The following is a 21,379-nucleotide window of genomic DNA, read 5'->3' as shown; positions in this document are numbered from 1 at the left end:
AGTAGATCAGCTGATTTCAAATTCAAGAGTTCTAAGGTTCAAATCCTAGTAAAGGCAGTTACTTCTACATGGATTTGAATACTAGATTGTGAATATCAGTTTTCTTTGGTGGTTGGGTTTCAGTTAACCAAACCATTTCAGGAATGGTTTTTTGTTTAGCCTCCAGAACCACCAGAGGATGATTGAAAATGATATTTATGAAAGTAAATGAAATGTAGTCTTGTACAATCTCAGGTTGACTGTTGCTGAAATGTATGGTTAATTGAAACCCAACCACTAAAGAACATCAGTATTCATGTTCTAGTATTCAAATCCATGTAAAAGTAAACTGTCTTTAATAGGATTTGAATCTTAGAACTCTCAACTTCAAAATCAGCTGATTTGCAATGATTTCACTATTAGACCAGCTTGGTGGATCAGGAATGGTCGACCTGAGACTGTACATCACTACACTTACTTACATTCTTACATATCACCCTCATTCTCCCACTGAAATAATACTTTATGGTGGTTCTGGAGGCTGAATAGAAAAAAAAACGTAAGCAGATGTGTTTCTCCATAATATGGAGTTTAGAAACTCCATATTTGTGGAGTATTTTTTCCTAAAAAGATAAAAAAACTGTGTGTGATCAGAATAGCAAGATAAATTCCAGAAAAAAAATAAGTACTTAAAATCTGTTTTAATGGATATGAATAATTTATGAAAATATGAAGAATAAAAAAAAATTGTTATGTGCTTGTATATGTTAAATAAAGTACATTATTTTGCAAAAGAAAATCATTTAATTTAATTTCAAATAACCTGATTGCACGATCCATTTTCACTAATTTATTAAAGATGGCAACCATAATATACAGTAACACTCACTCTTGTGTACTGAAGTATTGTGTTGTGTTATTCAAAAATAATTGTCCTACTTAGTATTGTGTAGTGGATTTTTTCTTTTTTGTATGTGTATTTTTTTAATATTTTAATTTTGAAATACTTAAAAAACATTCTGAGTGAATTTTTGCTAAAATATATTTCTTTTCAATTATAAAATTATATACACTTATGAAAATAAAGAATTTAAGAAATGTAAATTTAAAATTAATTATGACTACACTGAGAATGAATTTAATTTATTGCCAGTCTATTTGATTGAAAAGAAGTAAGAGTGTGTAAACTATAAATAAAGAATTTTTAAATAATTGAGTAATAATAAAAATCAACACAATACATTGTATGATTTCATTCAATTATTTCTATATCAATAATTCATAATAATAAATTCAAATAACTGATAATACATTGATAGACAAAATTCATACATCAAAATGTATTATGATAAAATTACTAATCATGAGTTACTGATGTCTTTTACTTGGTTTTCTGAAGCCACTTCAATAACAGATGCTTACAGTTTATTCAGTAAATGATTAAATAGTCAAATGTTGAGGTTGAGGATAATTGATAGTGAAAATTGAGGAGAATATTGATTAATTGGCTCTGTACTAGTCAAAAGCTACATATTAAGACAGAAATGTGGGAGGATTAATGTTTTTCATTACTAAAAAATTTATGTAATGAATGTTGTTTATTCTGTAAGATAATTTATTTATTTGTTTATATTTTGCATGCAGTTGAGTTACTGTGATATTTCCTATTTCATAACCATTTAACAAGAGATGAGTATTTATATAAAGAAACATGTTTAGTGTGTTCTTTATGTATATGTTTCATACTGTTTATTTCTACTAAACGTGATGTTTTTTGTAAATAGATTATGTATAAATTCTAAATTGTTTTATCATATTATTTAACGTATTTGTTCTGCTGGATAAATTTGAATGGAAATTATAAATTGTTTTATAAGTGAAAAATAAGTTTTATATAATGTCTGCAAAAGTTAATGTAAATTGAAAATCAGAATTTTAAAAGATTACTTTTTACTTAAAAAGTCACTACTGTATTAACTGCATGCTGATTACTTCATTATTACCTTATATTTTCAGGCTAATATTTGTATATACATTGGATGAATTAGACAATTGACCTTGCATGCAGAAAGGTCAGATAGTTGTTAATCTTCAGTCAGTATATAAACTGTTATGTTATTATTCAATAACGGAGCAAAACAGAAGTGGTGACCAATTTGAATTCAAAACAACTATATTCATTTGGTTTTGTTTTTAGTGACACAGTTTCATTTATTCTTTCATTCAAACGCTAAAGAGTCATAAAAAAATAAAATATGTACAAATTTTTAAAATTAAGTTTAGTTTTATATGTACTGAAGATATCGTCTGTGAAATCAGATGAAGTACTGTAAGTGTGATAAAATCTCATGTAACTTAATTAAACGCTTGATCAAAATTATCATACCATAAAATAAAATATCTTACTAGTTGTAAAAAAAACAAAAAAAAAAACAATACTTTCATAGTTCAAGATCATATTTATACAACCTACGAATAGCAAAAAATTTTACCTTATCTATATTGATGAATAAGTTGATAGACTTCATTTCATTTAACATAGAATTTAAAGTTGCATAGAATTAAAAAATACTCACAGAAAACATGAGAAACTTTAGTTTATATTTACGAAAATTGGTATAGATTTAATTTATTTTAGTTTATGTAGATTACTCCTGAAAATTACACACCCAAAGATTTACAAGCTAGCCTAAAATTAAAGCATATTTTTAAGACCATTACTAAAGTTTTATAAATATATTTATGCATACATGGATGTATGTTTATAAAATATGTTAATTAAATATATATTATATATTTAATTAATAATATTTATATATGTAAAATATATATTGTTTAGAGAACTTTAAAGTAGTGTAAAAAATATGGTGTTGGCACAATATGTTTTTAAACTTATCCTTGACAAATTCTGAGAGATAATTATGCAGCTCACTACAGCTCTTCTATAGCTGCTATCTTTATAACTAATACATCATCTACAATCTGTTGTCATATAATATGGATAATAATTAATCTTGCTTTATTGCAGGTTGAAATTTCAGAATTTCACTTTTAAACAGGTTGTTGTATACAAAACATATTGAATTTGTATTAAGTTCAGCAAACATTTTACACACTCCTTTGTTCAAATGTTATTATTCTAGTAATCAGAGTTAATCATCCGTAAATTTAATTTTTATTTTAAAAATAATTCAATTCTAATGGTTGCTATTAGCTAAAGAATGACAACTACTAAGTGACAGGTCCTTTTTTAAGTTTAACACTCTGTATAACCAGGGAACCTGAAACAAATCCATCCGTACTGCCAGCGTGAAAAACTGTCCATCATTGTCATTTTTTAACATATCAGCTTCAATAGAATCTGGCCAGCATTTGCTTAGGGTGTAACCGGTATGAGTCCACCTTTCTTTCATACAAATAAATAGCCAGGCACTTTGGTTAGGACAGATGATTTTTCCTTATCAATCGCAAATATTATCCTCCTCCTGCTATAATGCTGTTGTATGAGAATTTTCCTTTTATCTTTACGTTTCTCAAATTTGGAACAAGCTTAAGTAACTTTTTCTTAGAATTTTTTCTCATTTTCATAATTTATGTCCATTTTCAGTTGGGTTAATAATTGTTTTATATTTAGAACCTTTCTCCATCATATAAAAGCTGTAACCAGTGCTGATTACACCCAAATAAAGACCATCAACAATAATTTTTTAACATCTGTTTTTTTTTTTTTTTATCATTTTAGGACTTAATAGAATACTTTCCCTTCCAACATTATTCACTTATTATTTTTTTTTTGATGTTGCAGATAGTTTGTACTGATTCTCCTGAAGCCACTCTTTTCACTGAACATTCAATAGGATGAAGTAATCTACTTGTTTTTTTCTCATCATCAAATAATTTAATAACATGCTAATAATATTTATTTCTATCTTCATTTTACATGTATAGTTTTCTCATATTTGCAATCTCGTCTCTGTTTATGGTCTAATTACTGCAAAGTAAAGGCTGAAATATTAATGAAATAGACAATAATATAACAAAAGAACTAATAGAATAAATTCCATGATAACTGAAAATTCCACAACTAAACAATATAAAACCAATATTAATATAATGTTGTTATATATCGTATTAATATTAATGTCCATACTGAATTTGAATTGTAATAATAATAAAGATTTATTATATTTATTAATAACAATAGAAGAAAATAACAATGCTTAATATAAAGCATATGAACAGCTGAAATAGACATTTATAACTTGTTTATACTTATAACCATACTACTGTTGATTCTAGGGGCAGTTTAGAAGTCTTTCATTCACATATTTTCTTTGAAGCAATTTTAACTTGGTTGCACTATTTCTAAAAATTCGTAAGTGATTTGAGTTATGCACATTTTAAAATTACATAAAATATGCCACATGATTTTTACTTGTCTTATTAAATAACATTTAAAAAAAGCTGAAAAGGTGTGCATTTAAGCTGATTATGAACAGTTTAACAGTTTATAATGAATAAAAATTTGATTGCAGTGAATCTAACAGTCTTACCTTGTTCAATTTTACAACAGTATCTAAACTGGATGACTGGACTGAACAGTCAGATACAATTCGAGAAGAGGGTATGTCTAAAGCTGTGATTGTTATACAGAAGACAAAAGTATTTCAAAGAGCTGTGCTATTTACTCTTCTTAATCCACAGCCAGATGGAGCAGGATTTGCTGGAGTTAAAACAAATACACAGCTTAATCTATTAAATTATACAAAAATAATAATAAATCTGCGAGGACAAGGACAAAATGCTGGATACAAAGTTGTTCTCAGACACAAAAACCAGAATAATGAGCCTTTCCCATCTTATGAACAAATATTTCAGGTACGTATTTAATATTTATTATGCAAAAATACTTAAATTTATCCAACTTAAATTTATTATTGAACCTTTTTTATATTATGTGAACATATGAAAAAAAATATGTTTCCTAGAACAATCTTCGGTAAGACTGGAAACTGCAATGCTACAATGTTATGGTTTCAAAATAGTTAAAATAAATAATAAAATGTTAGAAACTATAAATGTTATGAACTGAGTGTAAATGCCAACAGCCAAAGCCAGATTTAATAATTGTTCTTGTATATCATTGCAAGTTAAATTGCATGGTGCAGTTTCACTGCGTGCTATTGAAATTTATTAATAGCTATTGACTCTTGCAGTTGATGTAACTTTAAAAAAAATGAAGCAGCCTGTTGGTTATTTAAGGAAATATATTATACAATTTTTACCTATAAATTGAGTTGAATATGAAGAGTATCACAAAAGACCAACCCAAAATTTAAGAAACAGATTGTGATAATAAGTGTACATACAGTGGTAAAGCACAATTTAAAGTATTTCTCTCGTTAGAATTATAATGACTAATTACATAATATTGATAAAACCATACAATTTAGTAGTTCATGTCTGCAAATTTGACATATTCCACAACTTTGAACAATTTGTAAATATTTTTCATTTTTCATAACTTCATTTTTGAGATGTGTTTTATAGGTACTTTAATCAACACGAACATGTGTGTGTGTGTGTGTGTGTGTGTGTGTGTGTATGTGTGTGTGCATGCTTATTTAGCTTGTGTTATTAAAAAACATACAAGAAAGATAATTTGTGCAATTTAAGAACATGTATTAATAACTGATAAAAAATAATCAACAAAAAATACATTATGTCCATAAATAAACTATCTTGTGGAAATTTTTAATATTAATTTTGGAGAATTTTCAAAACATTTATGAGGTTTTAAAGGGAGACTGAAAAAAATATTTCTTCTTATAAATAGTTAGATATATATTTTAGGAGTGTTACCTTTGCTAAAGAGACTATCCAACCATAATTTTGGTTATTATATTGCACATAGATGAAATGGAGATTGATACAATTGTAAATGTACCTATCCAAGAAAGAAAAGAATTTAAGAAAAGGCAGAAGATAGAGGAAGGAGATGAACAACCCACAGACTGCCCTGAATGAAATAGTTTACCAGCTTGTCAAAGAACCATATCAATACATTAGTTAATATAGTTCATCCTAGAGTACTATTTTAAACACAACTCCTATTTGTTACCTTGAAATGACTTTGTCTGCTCAAGAAAAATGCAAAAAACTGGCACAGTCCAGCACTTGTTGTGTATCTTCCTTGGAAATTCTAAGAGGACTTTTCAGTTGAAAAACTGTATCAACATATAATAATGTGTAGCATAACAATAGGCAAAGTACTGAAGTAATTTTTTTAAACAAATTTTAATGCAATTTTATATGAAAAATATGAATACTAGATTTTTAAGTAATGTTTTAAAACATGGTGTTGAGAATTTTTTGTTTGTTTTTTGAAAACTGCCAACTCTACAGTAAATTAAAACTGTTCTGTAAATTAAAAAAAATATTAAAATATTCTGTTTTTTTCATTTTTGTAGGCTCCTGTGAGAAAATTTACTACTGTAGAGCTGTTGCTTGATAACTTTGAACCCTATTTTCATGGGAAAAAACAGAATAACACTGAAGCATTAGATAAATCAAATATAACAAATTTTGAGATACAAGTATATGGCGGTGTTTACCTACCAGTAAAACAATATGGTACATCATCATTGGAAATAGATTGGATAAAAGCAGAATAATTTATTTTTAGAGAAAACTTTTGTGTAAGACTTCAAGTATTAGATAACTTTTCTTTTTGTGATATTTTGACAAAACTCAAGGTCACTGAGTAGGTGTGGGTATTTTCTACAGGCAACTAATTATGTATATTTTTTACTAAAAATGATTTACTGTTAATTAAACTTGTTTAAAAAAATAATAAAAGCAATGTTTTGATTTTCTTTAGTAAGTATTCATAGCTCTTATTGTTCTGAGGCTAACATTTTGTTCTGTCCAACCTTTTCTTCTTATCTGCAGACCCTTGTCAGCAGACAATCGTTCTTATAGTTCTTGGCAACTTTTCTTCTATCAAATTTTGAATTTTCATTATAAAAATCCCTTGGCTGCTTAGATATAAACAGATTATTCCAGAATTTTTTTAATTCTCTCTATTGGAGAAAACTAAAAGGCTACCAATGTTATCTGATATTAAGTTATCTGTAATTTAATACTTGATAAGAATTAACATATCACCTTATGTCAGCAAAGTTAAATATTTCTTCACTTTCCAGATATTTTTCATTTGAATTTTATTTCATTTTTTCTTCTTACTGTGATTTAGACTCAAGTAGCGTTGAAAGTAATCAGGCATCCTAGGAGGTAAACGATTGCTTCGTATCTTCACATTACATTTAGATTTTGATCACATAACAAATGAACAAATAACGTTTACATATGAAAGAGGAAATATTAGGTGTTTTGTCATTGTTTATAAAATGCTGCTTTTGGTATTGTCTACAGCTGTCTTCGAGCTAGAACGACCAAGACAGTAATCAGCTAGAGCCCCAGGTCATCACTTGCAGTGTGAGAGGTCATGGAGATGTAGATATAAACATATATGAAGTATGTACTAATTACTTAATAATACACTTATATTAATCATTTGGATTTATTGGGCTAAAAAGCATACATTTTATTAAAACCAATATTTTATTTTAAAATATAAAATCATTCCTGGGAATATTTATTTTATGTACAATCACTATTTTATATGTACATTATTTACAGCTCAGTGTAGTATTAACAGAGAATATATATTAACATCACTTTTTTTACATATATACATATAAAAGTCTTAGCTACAAGTTGGATTAAAATAATTATTTAGGAACTGCCCCTCAAAAACTTAAGTATTGATTATTTAAGTTATCACAGTCATAATTTTAAACAATCAATGAAATAATTTTCCATTGAATGATATACATGTGTTTCTGATCCATGAATCCAGTGATCTTTGTCTGGGTATGCCTAAAACAAATAAAATTTTAAAAGTTTACAATACATGCAATCCTTATTATGTATTCATACTACTCATAGTATTCAATATATCAATGTATTTTCTTGTAGAAAGTCAACAGTCATTATGCAAATAAAGAACAAGTGGAAATCTTTATAAGTTTTAATTTTTTTATTAATAGGAAATAAGGTTACTAAATAATCATAAATAATGCTTTTAGGGATATGGCTTTTCACATAGGGGCATTGATTTTTATTTTTTATTTAATAGAAGCCTTAATTATTGTCTTTGGTATCTTATCTATTAAATTTAATGATTGATCAGTTTACATAATGGTAGACTTATAATTTCTTCTTTTTTCTTATGAAGAATTTACAGTATCCGTGTCTTCCAGAACAACCTTAGAGAACAATCTCTTTAAATGTATTTTAAATGTATTTAAATGTATTTGTTTTTAAATGTATTTGGTGTCACTTTACTTATGTTTTCAAGATAAAATTACCATTTGTTAGTCAATAAAATTAATTCACTGGAATTTCTTAAATATATTTTAAGGAGCAAAAACACTTCAGAATGTTTTAGACAATATGATGGACATAGTTTTATATACTCGTATTTATTTTTAAATAACCAACCACAAGCCAAAGGAGCTTTTTATATTGAAAAGAAAATTCTTGTTTCTTTTCCATCTGTAGAGAAGTGAATTATGAGAAGTTTTAATACTATTACTGAAATACTAATAATATAGTTGAAATTACCTGCCAGTTGAAAAGAATGTCATGGGTTTGAAGCATTTTATTAAACATCATGGACTGCTGAAAATGAACAAATTCATCTGAAGTTCCATGAAGAACAAAGAATTTTTTATGTTTTAATTTACTAACTTTATTAAGTAATGATGCATTCATATAACCTTCCATATTATCTTCAACAGTTGGTAAACCCATTATTCTATCTGTATATACTGCATCTAGAAATTACATTATAGTAACATTATATATTAATTCACTAACAAGTAAAATATTATTTTAATAATTAAAAAATATTATTACTTAATAATGAATGATTAACTAATTTAATAATTAATGAATTTATAACAAGTACATCTATTCACAACTATGAAAATATGGGTAAGCATTGTATAAATAAATAATATCCATCTAACTGAACACAATCTATAATAATTTTAGTTGTTAATATCTACAATAAAGAGTGTATCGTACATATATAGTTATTTACAAGATACCAACATTATTTTTTTTAAATTTTGTAGCTTGATCTTTCATAGATAATTCAATGCTCTGTTTTTGATGAAAGCAGCATAATTTTGAAGTTAAAAATATAGTCATGATTTTAATGAAATATATATTAAATACTTTAATGGTTGTGGGCAACCTAACACAGTTATAAGTCACTTTCAAAAATGATAAAGTCATCATTAAGAATAACAAACACCTCACTCCAAGCCTGTTATAGAAAGTGAAGTGTAAAACAGTGTGCTCTTGCCTTTTTCACTGAGCTGTGAATGTTGGATATCAGTATGCCAAGCTTTGGCTCAGTATGCCACTTTCATTCTGTAATCAGAAGAACTGGGTGTAAAATGAACATTGTTACCCCTTTCAAAAAAGGAACTTTGACTTGGTATGAGTATCTCTTGTACTTCAGATGCTTTACATATGTCAGAGGCATCATAAACAGTGTAAAGCAATTAATTAATGCATTCCTTTCTATGGTGAAGCAATGTGTTATATTTTCAGCTTCAACTTAGCAAGGAAATTTAATCAAATACTCTAATAATTAATAATTCATATGTATGTATTTAAATCACATGGTATTAAAGGCTATCCAGATTAACAGATATCCATGTAATTAAGTGTTAAATGAATATAACATATATAAATTTTTTGTATGTGTATGTAAATTTAATAAATATAAATGGCTGTTAGCAATTAAAAAATTGCAATAATGGATGTCTTTTTTTCCAAAGTTGTCTCATAGAATCTGTTACTATAATTACTACTTTGAAATCTCTTAAATTGTTACTTTTCATTAATTATTCACACTATTTTTGTTATGGCTAATTATGGTACAGTAAGCAAACTACAGTAAGGTTTCTACTTACAACACCCTGTTATTTTAAGATTTTTATAAACATCTGAGAAAGAATATTAAAAGAAAGAAGAAAAAATAGGTATGTTCTTCTTTTGTTTTGAAGTAATAGAACATATTCTGATCAATTAAAGATAAATAAAAAAATCTCTTTCAAGAATTTTTAACAACCATTTGATGTGATACCAGGAAAGAATCAATCTTAAAAGAAGCCTGTATCCAAGCTCAATGACTTTAATAAAATAAAAATCTGGATTGTTATTTTTAGGGTAAGAACACTTTGAACAAAATAGATTTTTAATATTTTGAGAGTAAGAATGGCTGTTTTTTGGTACATCATCCATAAACTTTAGAACAGCTGGAAAACAATAAGTAGTTAATATGTACAATATCGTTAAAAATTATGCCTTCCTTAAATGGTATTATTAGATATTTCAATAAATTTATCAAATAATAATAATAATTTGTAAAATAAAAATTATTATTATTAATAATAATAATAATAATAATTGCTAAAAAATAAAAATATATAAAATGAAATATTATATAATAAATGCTATACAGTATTTAAAAGAAAGGAAAATAAACAAATGCAAACAATAATTTGAGATAAGTTGAAAGTAGCCCACACTGAAAACCACTGGTTACTTTCATTGTAAAACACTGTATTAACAACTGTGGTAAACCTTAGTTTCAAGTCACTTTAATATAACCCTCACAAATCAGAGGAGTGCACTTTAATAATGATAATGCTAAAATCTTTAAAACTATTTTTTTTTTATTACATCACTTTATTTCAACAACATACAGCATTTTTATTGTGAAACAGTAATTTAATAAAGAATGTAGCTTATATTAATTAAAAGTTATCATAATTAATACATAAATCTTGTTTTTAGACTGATAACCTTCTGAATAACTTTTAATGAAGTTAATGTATTATAATAATATTGACAATTGCTTTTTCCCTTTTACAATTTATTAATGTTACCTGGGAAAACACTGTCTCATAACTTATGAGCCAACATTTATTAACATTCTAGACTTAAGAAAAAAAGGAGTCTGCATGATTATCTAAATGAAAATTTAGTGATATTTACCAGTAATCTAAGCCAATGGGAAATGGAATACAGCTCTCCAAAAGAAGAGGGACAAGAATAGATGTTTGGGTTGAAATGACATGATACCATAAGCCAAGATCTTGAAAGCAAAGGACTGTTTTTTTGGCCATATGAGGTCAAGCATTATCCTGAAGCAAAAATGTTTGCCACATCTTTTTGATTTGATTTTTTGCTTCAGCAAATGCAGTAGCTCACAGTAGTTGTCACTGTTAACTGATTGACCTTTAGGTATGAAATAAACCAAAAGTGAACCTCCATATCCCAGAATATCGTCATCATCACCCTTCCTGCAGAAATCGAAGTTTTGAAATTTTTTGCTGTGGGAGATGAAGGATGTTTCCACACTAAACTTTGTTGCTTACTCTCGCTTTCAAAGTGATGGACCTGTGTCTCATCAATGGTTATTACTTGTATTTGTTTAAGAAATGAGTCTCCTTCATCTTTGTAACATTTCAAAAGCTTCTGGAAAATTTTCAAACAATTCTCTTAGTGGATGCTGGTCAATTGACATGGAACCCAGCGAGCAAAGACTTTTTGAAAGTTTAAAGAATCATAGATGATTGAAAATGCTGACCCATGGCTTACATTCAACTCGCTTGCAATGTCATCAGCTGTAATTCGTCAATTACCGAGAATAATTTGTTTAACCACTTCAATATTATTTTTGAAGTGTACCACTACATTACAGAGAGAAATCCTACCATTTTTACAGCAATCAATCTATTCATAGATCTTACTTCAACTCAAAAAACTCTATCCATATTACTGCTGCATTTGACAAATAATCTCTGCTGGTTTCTTCCCTTCTGAACTGAGGAAACATATCACTGCTTGCGTTTCTTCCTTGGTGCAATCAGACAAAGGAGCACTCATTTTAAACACACATATAGCTAACAATGAGACAATACTTTCAATGAACAGCTGACACAGATTATGAGTTATAGCAGAACAATCAATGTTACTGTACAAGTGATTGGGAGGGAAATCAAAACTTTCCTCTACTTTTTAACTTACCCAAGTAGTTTCATAAAGAAAAATTTACATTTCGCTTATAGTAAACAAAATTCATTTCATAAGAAAAAGAAGTCTGTTCTCTAAGGTGATAGCTGAATGAAAGTGTTCATTAGGTAAGATTTTACTGTACTCATATATTTCTGGACTATCATAAAAAGATAAATATTAACTGATATGTAGTATATTACTAAGATTTCAACAATTTTTTATCAAATTTAGCAGCTTTAATTGTCTTAATTATAAAAATATACCTATTATTTATTAACTATTGGTGACCTAAAGAAAATTAATTCAAATTACTTTTGAATAAAATGACAAAGTTAATGCTAAATAATTCTCATTTTAAATATATCATAACAAAAAAAAGAAGCTTTTAATCAGATTTACATACCATAATAAAGAAAGTCAATAATCGGTGACTTAGCAACTCCACATTCAATCAAATTACTGGTGTCTTTAATAAGAATCATTAATGTGTTGTATCCTCCATAACTCCAACCCCAAATTCCAGTTCTGGTTTTATCAATGAAAGCAAAATGATCATGAATATATCTGAAAATTAAAATTATTATCTTTATTTATTTATCTCTTGTATTTATATAATTATAATATATATATATATATATATATATATATATATATATATATATATAATAATAATAAATATATAATAATATATAATAAATTATATAATTAATATTTTATTTATTACTATTTATTTTTATTTAATTAGATCTTTATCTTCTTCAGCATAAATAGTTTTCCTATATTTTCCTGTGTTAGGTTTAATTATAACAGTACTACAAAAAAGGTTAATTCTTGAATAATATAAAATTGAAATAATTCTTATATTCTTGTTATCAAAGTTACATATGATTACATTTACAATTTTTTAGGCTGAAACAAATAACTTCTAAGTAAATTATTTTAGTCATGTACTAAAATACATTATTTTTAATCAAAATTAATTATAACTGCTGGTTGAATTATTTTTAAAAAATAAGCATATTTAGTAGAAATAAACCTTTTTTTATTAATTTTTCCTTAAAGAATAAAAAATCTCAATATAACAGAATTAACAGTTTATTATTTTAAGATAGAAGTAGGTGTTATAAATTGTGTAACTACTTAAGTAAAAATAAAATCATTAACATAAGAGTTTCTCATTTAGTTTTTATTTTCAATGGTATATAATTGCTTAAGAAAAATTAAAATTATTTTTTACAATAGATATAGTATAATTGAAAAGGGGTTTTACTAATTGGAATACCAGCAAGATTTTAGTTAAATAAAAATTAAAACAAGAATAGATTCAGTTTAAAAATAATATTTTTATTAAGACTTTTGCTGCTATCTGTAGTAATTATTTCCAACAAACAATAAAATCTATCTGAATAAACAGAAACATAACACTTTTAAATTTTACATATTTTTATAAATATAAAATTTTTCTACTGATGCTGGTAGGAACCATTAGAATCTTGTCAAGGTATTATTAGTAACTAAATTTACTGACTACATTCTTTGTTTTTCAGTTTTTGATTTATTTTCATTAAATAGTGAATATGGTGAAGTAGTGTGGTGTTTTTCATATGCTACAATAATAGTAAGCACAAGCTTCGAGCTTAATTGGTGAATGATGTTAATGAGCTTCTGAGAGTAAAGAATTTTTATATTTTTTCAAGATCATAAATATCTAATTAATTGTAATAATAATAAAAAAGTACATTTTATTATCAGATTTTACACACACAAATAATATCAATTATTTGCGTAGTTATAATTTTTTTTTAATACAGCTCGTTATTATATATTATCTTTCATTCATTAGGCTGGGCCAAAGCCATTAGTTAGGTTGCCTTCAAATTCACAATCAAAACAAAAATAACTCTGCTTCAAAACCCATAACAAGAAAAATAATATACATATTCTAAACTGTAATAATAATAATTATATTAGAATATAAACTAGGTACAGATAACTCACATTATTTAAAGCATGTTTACTTACTTTATTAAAATTATGTTAGGTCAAAGCAGCTGACATTTATATGAATATTACAGTTTTATAAAAATAGCATTAATTTAATATCTATTGTTAAATTTATTACCGATTTACTTTAATATTATTTATTACTATTATTATTATTATTTTTTTTTAAATAATAAAAATATTATTCATTTGCTAATTATTTAATTACAAAATAATTAAACCTTTATACACCCATTCATTAAATGCCCACTGTTATAGTGATGTACACGTACAAGTGACGTACGCTTGGTGTGTAAACACACAAGAATTGTGTATGTACACACACTCATATTCACGCCTATAACCTCAAATTTTCTCCTCTGACCTTCCCAAACACACTTAATCAACCTTCATGTTTAGAAAATAACTTAGACAATGAAATTAAATTTATTATTATTATTAAGCACTGCTAATGCCTACCTCTACTTCTTTTGATTTAAAATAACTAATCATTTCAAATTCAACAATTGAACTCTTCTATTAGCTCATACCTACATTTCCAAGCTTTTCAAACATAACTGACCAGACACTTCCAATCCTTTTCATCCAGATACTCAGCTTTCTTTCTCTTTCTGATAGAAAGAGAAAGATATCTTTTAGTACCTGGCAATTACAAAGAGAACACCTACTGCCTTCTGCACCTCTTCCTGGCGAGTATTTTAATTGAGAGAGAACCTGTGAGCTTTGAACACGGTCATTGAAACTTCTTTTGGGGTTCAACCTACTGGGCAAAGTCCTATTCTGTCAAGCTAATTTACAGTTATTTAAAAAGCCATAAATATTTAATTAAAAATTTATAAAACAGAGATTAGTTAGTCCATAGTCATTTAAATACATTTAACTCTAAAAGAATGTAAAAATAAACTTGTAAAAAGTAATAATTAATGAACTTACCTAGCCTTTGTTATTGAATTTGTTTATATAATAAATTCAATAAATATAAATGTTAAGTAATAAAAATATACTCAAAATTCAACAAAAAACCAAAATAATATTAGTAAAAGTATAAAATATCAACATACTTTACACTAAAAATTACATCTTCAGTTTCCACTGTTCCCATTCTTCTGTGCCCAGCAAATCTCATCTTATCACCTCTCATCCCAGAATTTCTTCCTTCTATAAATGCATAAATGATGCTATGATTTACTGACATATAAGAACCCCAGTCCAAATAGAATTCATTATTTATGAAATTTGTATCAGGTGCACCGAACCTATAACATATAATTAAGAAACTATAAATTTAATTATTTTTTCAGATATCTATATTATAACTTGTTAAAAATGCAGGGCACGTAAATAAATATCTTAATGATGTTCATTTTATTAAAAACAACTCTTGGAATATTTTTTAACGATTCACTGAAAGTTGAAATATTTAAGGTTGGATTAATTGAATGTTTCAGTTATGTTTGCAGATAATACATTTGATTAAAAGTATATTATGATTGTTTCCTGTTCAGTGAAATTAATAATCTACAATTTTTATACTACTAAATTTTTTTTATAAAAAATACAATATATGCTAAAATGATATCAGGCTAAAATTGCTTTTTTAAAAGAATAGAATAAATAATCAATGAAAATTTATATAAATTTAAGTATCGAACCATAAAAACTGATCTTGTAATTACAGATCAAAATATTTTTATACTATAAGGTTTTTTTGAACTCTAATAATTTAAGTTAACAGTGAAAGTTAACTGCTCAGTAAAATTAATCATTTTGTGAAAAAAATCTGTTACAAGTTGTTATAAAAAAAAAAAATTGCTGAGGTTGTTTCACAAAAGTTGACATTTTGTAGATTGATATTTCATAGTTTAGAAAGTATTTTTTTGAAAGATTAATATTAAATATTCAAAATATTTAAATTCAGAAAATAACCTGTACTTTTATAGACGTATGAAATATCATAAAAGAAATAGTTATTTACAAATATAAGAGCATTAATTTAAAAAAATAATCAAAATATTACAAAATACAAAATTCACTTGCTTGTAACAAGAAAAAAAAAATTTGTTTGTTTGTAAACGTTTGTTCTTGAGAATTGCTTCTAATGAATAAATTGTGTAAAATATACCATGCATCCATGGTAGATTTACTGAATGTGGGTAAAGAGTTATTTTTTGCTGTTGTTCTTCTGTGCCCAGCAAATCTTATCTTATCACCTCACCTCTCATGCCACAATTTCTTCCTTCTGTAAATGCATAAATAATGTTATGATTTACTGATATATAAGAACCACAATTCAAACAGAATTCGTTATTTAAGAAATCTGTAGCAGGTGCAAATTTGTATCAGATTTAATATTAATTTAAACTTTGAAATTCAATTTTAATTTAAAATTGAAACTTTTTTAATGACAAACTGAATCAAAATTTATAATAAAATGTTTTCAATTTCTATGTGATCATCTCACTAACTGGTGTTACTGTGTTTTTGCAGATAGGTAATAAGTATGTGGTTGATAAGAGAATGTAATTTAAATTGTCTGTTCATTTACTATATTGCTGTGTGTTTTTATGTAAATATGTATATCTCATAATGTTTTTAATTACCCTCTTCATATACATCTCCCTAACTGAAAAAAAAAAAACTGTCAACAGCAATCCAGTTTTGAAAAGAGCAGTAAATAACAGTAATATGATTCTAAAGAAGGCTGAAAAAGTGTTGAAGTAAGTTTTTTAAAAACACTTTATAATAAACTTTGGTGCAATTTGTAGTTTAAAAAGTTAAAATTGTAAGTTAACATCAATGTCAAACCATCATGGGTAACATAAAAATGTTATACAAACAGAAGTATATTTAATTATTTATAAAATTTCATTTGAGAATATGATTATCTAATACGTACACTTGTATGAGTAGAGGATATTTTGTTTTGCCTGATGTATCAATGTCAGGTGGCATTATAAACTTAACAATTGCTTCTACTCCATCTTTTGTTGGAATTCTAAATTGTTTTATTTCTGGCAAAGTAAATCTTTCTAAAACTTCTCTTAAATCATCATTTCTTTCCCAAATAATTAATTCTCTACCACTCTGCAAAGTAAAAAGATGAATATTAATAAATATGATTAAAAAAATATTAATAGTATTAAACTAAGTTAATTAATAACAAAATTCAAATTATCAATGTGAACCTAATGCATACTTACTGTATACATGTTATAAGCCTGCACTTATACCTAAGCAACAACTTTAAGGTGACAATATCATATCATATATGTCATAAATAATTAATTACTGTATCTGAATGCTAATTTCATTGATTTTTTTTGTTAAATTTCCATCATTTTCTTCTTTTAAATTTGTATAAATCAATTTTATTTTAACTGCATGATAAAAGATTATACCACTTTTTAAAATATTAAACAAAAACATTAATTAAACTTTTTAATTATTTGTTCCTTATTCATTTCATGTATTATTTAATTCTAATTTATTGACTATTTTTGTTTTCAAGAAATCATGTGAAATGAATAAATGTGGCATCAAACATGCATGTCATAATTGGTGTAAATTAAAGTGGTAGTTCATAGGGAGAGAAGTGGTTTGTTATGTTCTCATTATTTATGTGCGAATAATCTATGTTCAGATGTTGAAGTAATAAATAGTCTTCACTAATACAAACCTACCAGCCACCGTTTAAAAGCATAAAATAACATAGATAATCAAGGGATGGATATACATATATATATACACACACAATGCAAATACACATAGAGCATTTATTTACATAAAGTACCTTATCAAACAATCTTATTTCGGGTACTTCAGGGCCAGCACAAGTCTCAATATAATATGATGCTCTTTCACTAAAGTATGATTTTGCAAATAAACATTTTTTTCCAGAGACTGTAATAGTTTGGCAAGACATACAAAGTGGACTATGTGGTGCATTTAGCGGACTATCAGAAATCTTGCTTACTCTCCTTTGACTGGGATCATCTTCAGCGCTTGATACAAAGTATCTGTAAATTAAATTAAAATTAACCACATTTGAAAATTCAGAGCTATTATTTATATTAATGTTAAATTGTTAATGATTGTAAAAAAAAAAACATGAACCAAAGATAAAAATAACTAATTTAATTATTCATATTCCAACATGCCATAAAAACACATTTTTTATTTAACTGTATCACTGATGTATTCCTTATTGTTACTATTTTTATTTGCAAGCTTTTTTGCCTTTAATGTAATGGTAGAATTTAAGGTGAGGTAGTGAGGGTAGTTTTATCTGAGTTATTCAAAAACTTATTTTTTGGTTCTATAACTGCACAATTTTTTTATATTTTTTGATTATCTGCCTTGTGACCAACTTACTTTGCGGACCCAGATTTTGTGTTGGCAATTTCCTTGCGGCCAATGTGATCCTGTATTTGTGCATTACATTTTTCCCTACACTACTGTCATCCTGGTATGCTGGTAGTGACTGCTGAGACTCCCAAAGTATGAGACTGCTGTGACAAGTATGTGCACTTACAGGTGATAAAGCAACTACCTTACTGAAGGAAATTTTCAGGAAAATTAAGGAAACAGAATGCAATTAAGATTGGTGACTAATATTGACAACATCAAGTACACAGTTATTTCAGCTGAATGGGAAGGAGGCTATCTAGAAATTTTATAATTGATGAAAAGAAAATTGGTAGAGTATTCCTTTAAATATTTTGTAGTTACTTGAAAAATAGGTACAACATGAGGGAAAACATCAGGAGAGAATCTAAGAAGGCAACAGAGCCTTTGGTTATAATGCAGATTTTTCCAGAAGTAAGTAATGAAGTAGGAGAATAGAATTAATAACCTACATAAAACAAGTATACCTTGTTGTAATTTATGTAAGCAAAATTTGGATTCTTATGAATGTCGACATATATTGCTTAAGAATATCTGAATGACGAATCAAAAGTAAAATTTATGGGTTATGAAAATGAACAATGGCGAATTAGAAATATTGATGAGATACTGTTAAATATAAGTTTTAAAGATTGAGGTTTTGAATTGTAGAGAGGTTGAGAGCTTTTATATTACTGAGATGATAAGGTAAAAAAATACATTATCACAGCAGGAAACACAGACCTTGTAAGGAGATGAACTAATTGTTTTTTAATTGTCATATTGCAAACAAAATAATTTAATTGATCAATACTGCAATTCATTTAAGAATAAACATAAATAACTCAGAAATAGAAATAAATTTTTGTTGTACAGACCAGTTATTATATTTATTGAAAATTATATATTTTCTACGTTATTGTTAAAATTGGTAAAACTAGAATGAATTGTAATAATTCTGTTTGAATTTTCAACATTGTAAAACAATTGTATATTCTTACATTTCATGGTTTATTTCATCCCATGCTAGTATATCAGTTACTTCATATTTTCCATTCGTTAATGGAACTGGCTGACTTTCGTTTGATCTTAAATCCAGTTGAATAATATGACGATATTTGTCTTCATCATTTACTTGATCAGAAGTGTAGATTAATATCATTATAGTTCCATCAGTAGAAAACATAGGTGGTTTGAATAGAGACACCCAACCCAGGGGCTCTTCAATTGACATTATCTGAAAATGAACTAAATATTTAATAAAATAATTTTAATCAATAAAATTAATACCTAAAAAATATTTTTTTAAATCCTATAAAAATGAATTCTTAACTTATACTAGTCTACAAATTAATTTTATTACTTATTATCCTGTAAGATTAACATAATCTTCTGAAAAAATCAGTCTTCGTTTGTATGATATTATGCTTAACAAAATTGGTAGGTTATGTTGGAATGAAATTTTATGAATGAATGGAACAATTAAATAGAAAAAAACATGTAGGCAATGGCCTATGGAGTCCTAACGGAAGGTCGCCTATTTAATTTTGAATTTGAAACTGAATCTGTTGTACACCATTTTTTAACTAAATCATGTATGCTACTCTTTGGGCATTCAGAAATTTTTCTATGAATACTTGACATGATTCTTCAAATGATCCAGAACAAATATGAGGCTCAATTATTAAGAAATTTTAGACAAACATAACTGCACTAACAATACTGTAGTGCAACAAAATATATGCTGCACTGACATGAAACTACCTGACAAATGATGGCAGCAACAATCAGTAGTAACATATACATCCACTAGTTGCACTAGTTGTTGAGTCTTTCATAAATAGTGTTGGGTAGAGGTTTCATTATGGGTTCAGTTTTTTGTTGCTTAACCTATATAAAACGTATAGCTGGTATGTAGGATACAGTAATTAATTGAGGTTAAAAGGTTACCATATAATGGAAAGGAATAAAGAGTTTCATCAAACCAGTCAAGTGACTAATCACTCAAAGAAAAGAAAATCTTTCAAAATGCTAAAATATTTTCTTCCAACCTTAAGGAAGAAAATTACCCATATATATGTAGCATACAAAACAGTATAATTTGTAGATGTAACAGTGATTTTTATTTTTGTAAAATTACAGTACAACAGAGGATTTTTTGTGCTCATTGGTAAAATATCATTTTCATTCTTAGCATATATAGAACAAGGAACTATTATGTTTTCCTTTTTGACTTATACAAAAGCCCTTTAGAGAAATCTGTGAATTTTGAATAATCAAATAAAAGTGTTAATTTCTTTCATAAACTTCTTAATACTACAAGACATGTGGAAATTCTTGGCTACTACCAAAGTTTGATGTAGTTTTGTTGTTGGATTTTTATTGTTTTTATATGGGGTTTAAGTTATAAATCATGGATAAAAAATAATCACCTTTTTTTTAATAATTCTCATACTATATATTTATTTAGACAAAATTTCTAGTTTTATTTCAGTAGAAATCATGTAATTTCAACAAAATATTTATAAAGATATTGAAAAACTACAATTCTAAAAACAGCTCATACTTTGTTAATCATAATAAAAAGATTAAATTTTTAATGTAAGAGAATGCACCCACTTTATCAACTATAAGTTGAGTCATCATTATCTAAATGGTGATTGTTTATCAACTATGAAAAAAGTAACGATAGAAATCATTAAAATATAGTTTTTAAACTTTCTTCTCTCATGTAGGTATCAGTTGAAGTGGTTTCTTTTTAATCCTGGAGTTGGTTTTACACAGAATGGATAATCTTTTACTTTTTTATGAGCTAGCTGAAAACTTGCTGCTCAACAGCAACCACTTAGCA

General features: G+C 26.5%; 2 protein-coding genes across 6 annotated transcripts in view; one reads left to right on the top strand and one right to left on the bottom strand.

The window, feature by feature from the left end:
* Positions 1–1,352: 1,352 nt before the first annotated feature.
* On the top strand, positions 1,353–6,837 carry LOC142318756 (uncharacterized). Of its 3 annotated transcripts, none has more exons than XM_075355193.1 (3): positions 1,353–1,584; positions 4,515–4,857; positions 6,450–6,837. In XM_075355193.1, the coding sequence occupies exons 1-3, from the start codon at positions 1,571–1,573 to the stop codon at positions 6,651–6,653; spliced, it is 561 nt and encodes a 186-aa protein (XP_075211308.1). In that variant the 5' UTR covers positions 1,353–1,570; the 3' UTR covers positions 6,654–6,837. The 3 variants fall into 3 exon arrangements, with proteins under 3 accessions (XP_075211308.1, XP_075211309.1, XP_075211306.1); XM_075355194.1 differs by lacking the exon at positions 1,353–1,584 and adding an exon at positions 2,064–2,308 and having other exon boundaries at positions 4,553–4,857; XM_075355191.1 differs by lacking the exon at positions 1,353–1,584 and adding an exon at positions 2,065–2,308.
* Positions 6,838–7,577: 740 nt separating this feature from the next.
* The window catches only part of LOC142318755 (venom dipeptidyl peptidase 4-like), a 128,517-nt gene continuing 114,715 nt past the window's right edge, over positions 7,578–21,379 (bottom strand). For all 3 annotated transcript variants that reach the window (XM_075355188.1, XM_075355189.1, XM_075355190.1), the window contains 7 exons: positions 19,530–19,765; positions 17,936–18,161; positions 17,042–17,229; positions 15,207–15,401; positions 12,545–12,705; positions 8,668–8,879; positions 7,578–7,920 (listed from right to left, as the gene is read on the bottom strand). In XM_075355188.1, the coding sequence (XP_075211303.1) occupies positions 7,828–7,920; positions 8,668–8,879; positions 12,545–12,705; positions 15,207–15,401; positions 17,042–17,229; positions 17,936–18,161; positions 19,530–19,765 (1,311 nt within the window). In that variant the 3' untranslated portion in view covers positions 7,578–7,827. The remainder of the gene's footprint in view (positions 7,921–8,667; positions 8,880–12,544; positions 12,706–15,206; positions 15,402–17,041; positions 17,230–17,935; positions 18,162–19,529; positions 19,766–21,379) is intronic.

Source organism: Lycorma delicatula, chromosome 2 (assembly GCF_047948215.1).
Source record: "Lycorma delicatula isolate Av1 chromosome 2, ASM4794821v1, whole genome shotgun sequence".
In the NCBI taxonomy this organism is placed as follows: Eukaryota; Metazoa; Arthropoda; class Insecta; order Hemiptera; family Fulgoridae; genus Lycorma; species Lycorma delicatula.
This window is presented reverse-complemented; position numbering and strand designations above follow the sequence as displayed.

Excerpts from the sequence above, each read along its gene's own strand:
- LOC142318756 (XM_075355191.1), top strand. The coding sequence starts at position 2,235 with ATGTACAAATTTTTAAAATTAAGTTTAGTTTTATATGTACTGAAGATA. Across the intron at positions 2,309-4,514 it reads GTGAAATCAGATGAAGTACT|TGAATCTAACAGTCTTACCT; the intron begins GTAAGTGTGATA and ends ATTTGATTGCAG. Across the intron at positions 4,858-6,449 it reads CTTATGAACAAATATTTCAG|GCTCCTGTGAGAAAATTTAC; the intron begins GTACGTATTTAA and ends TCATTTTTGTAG.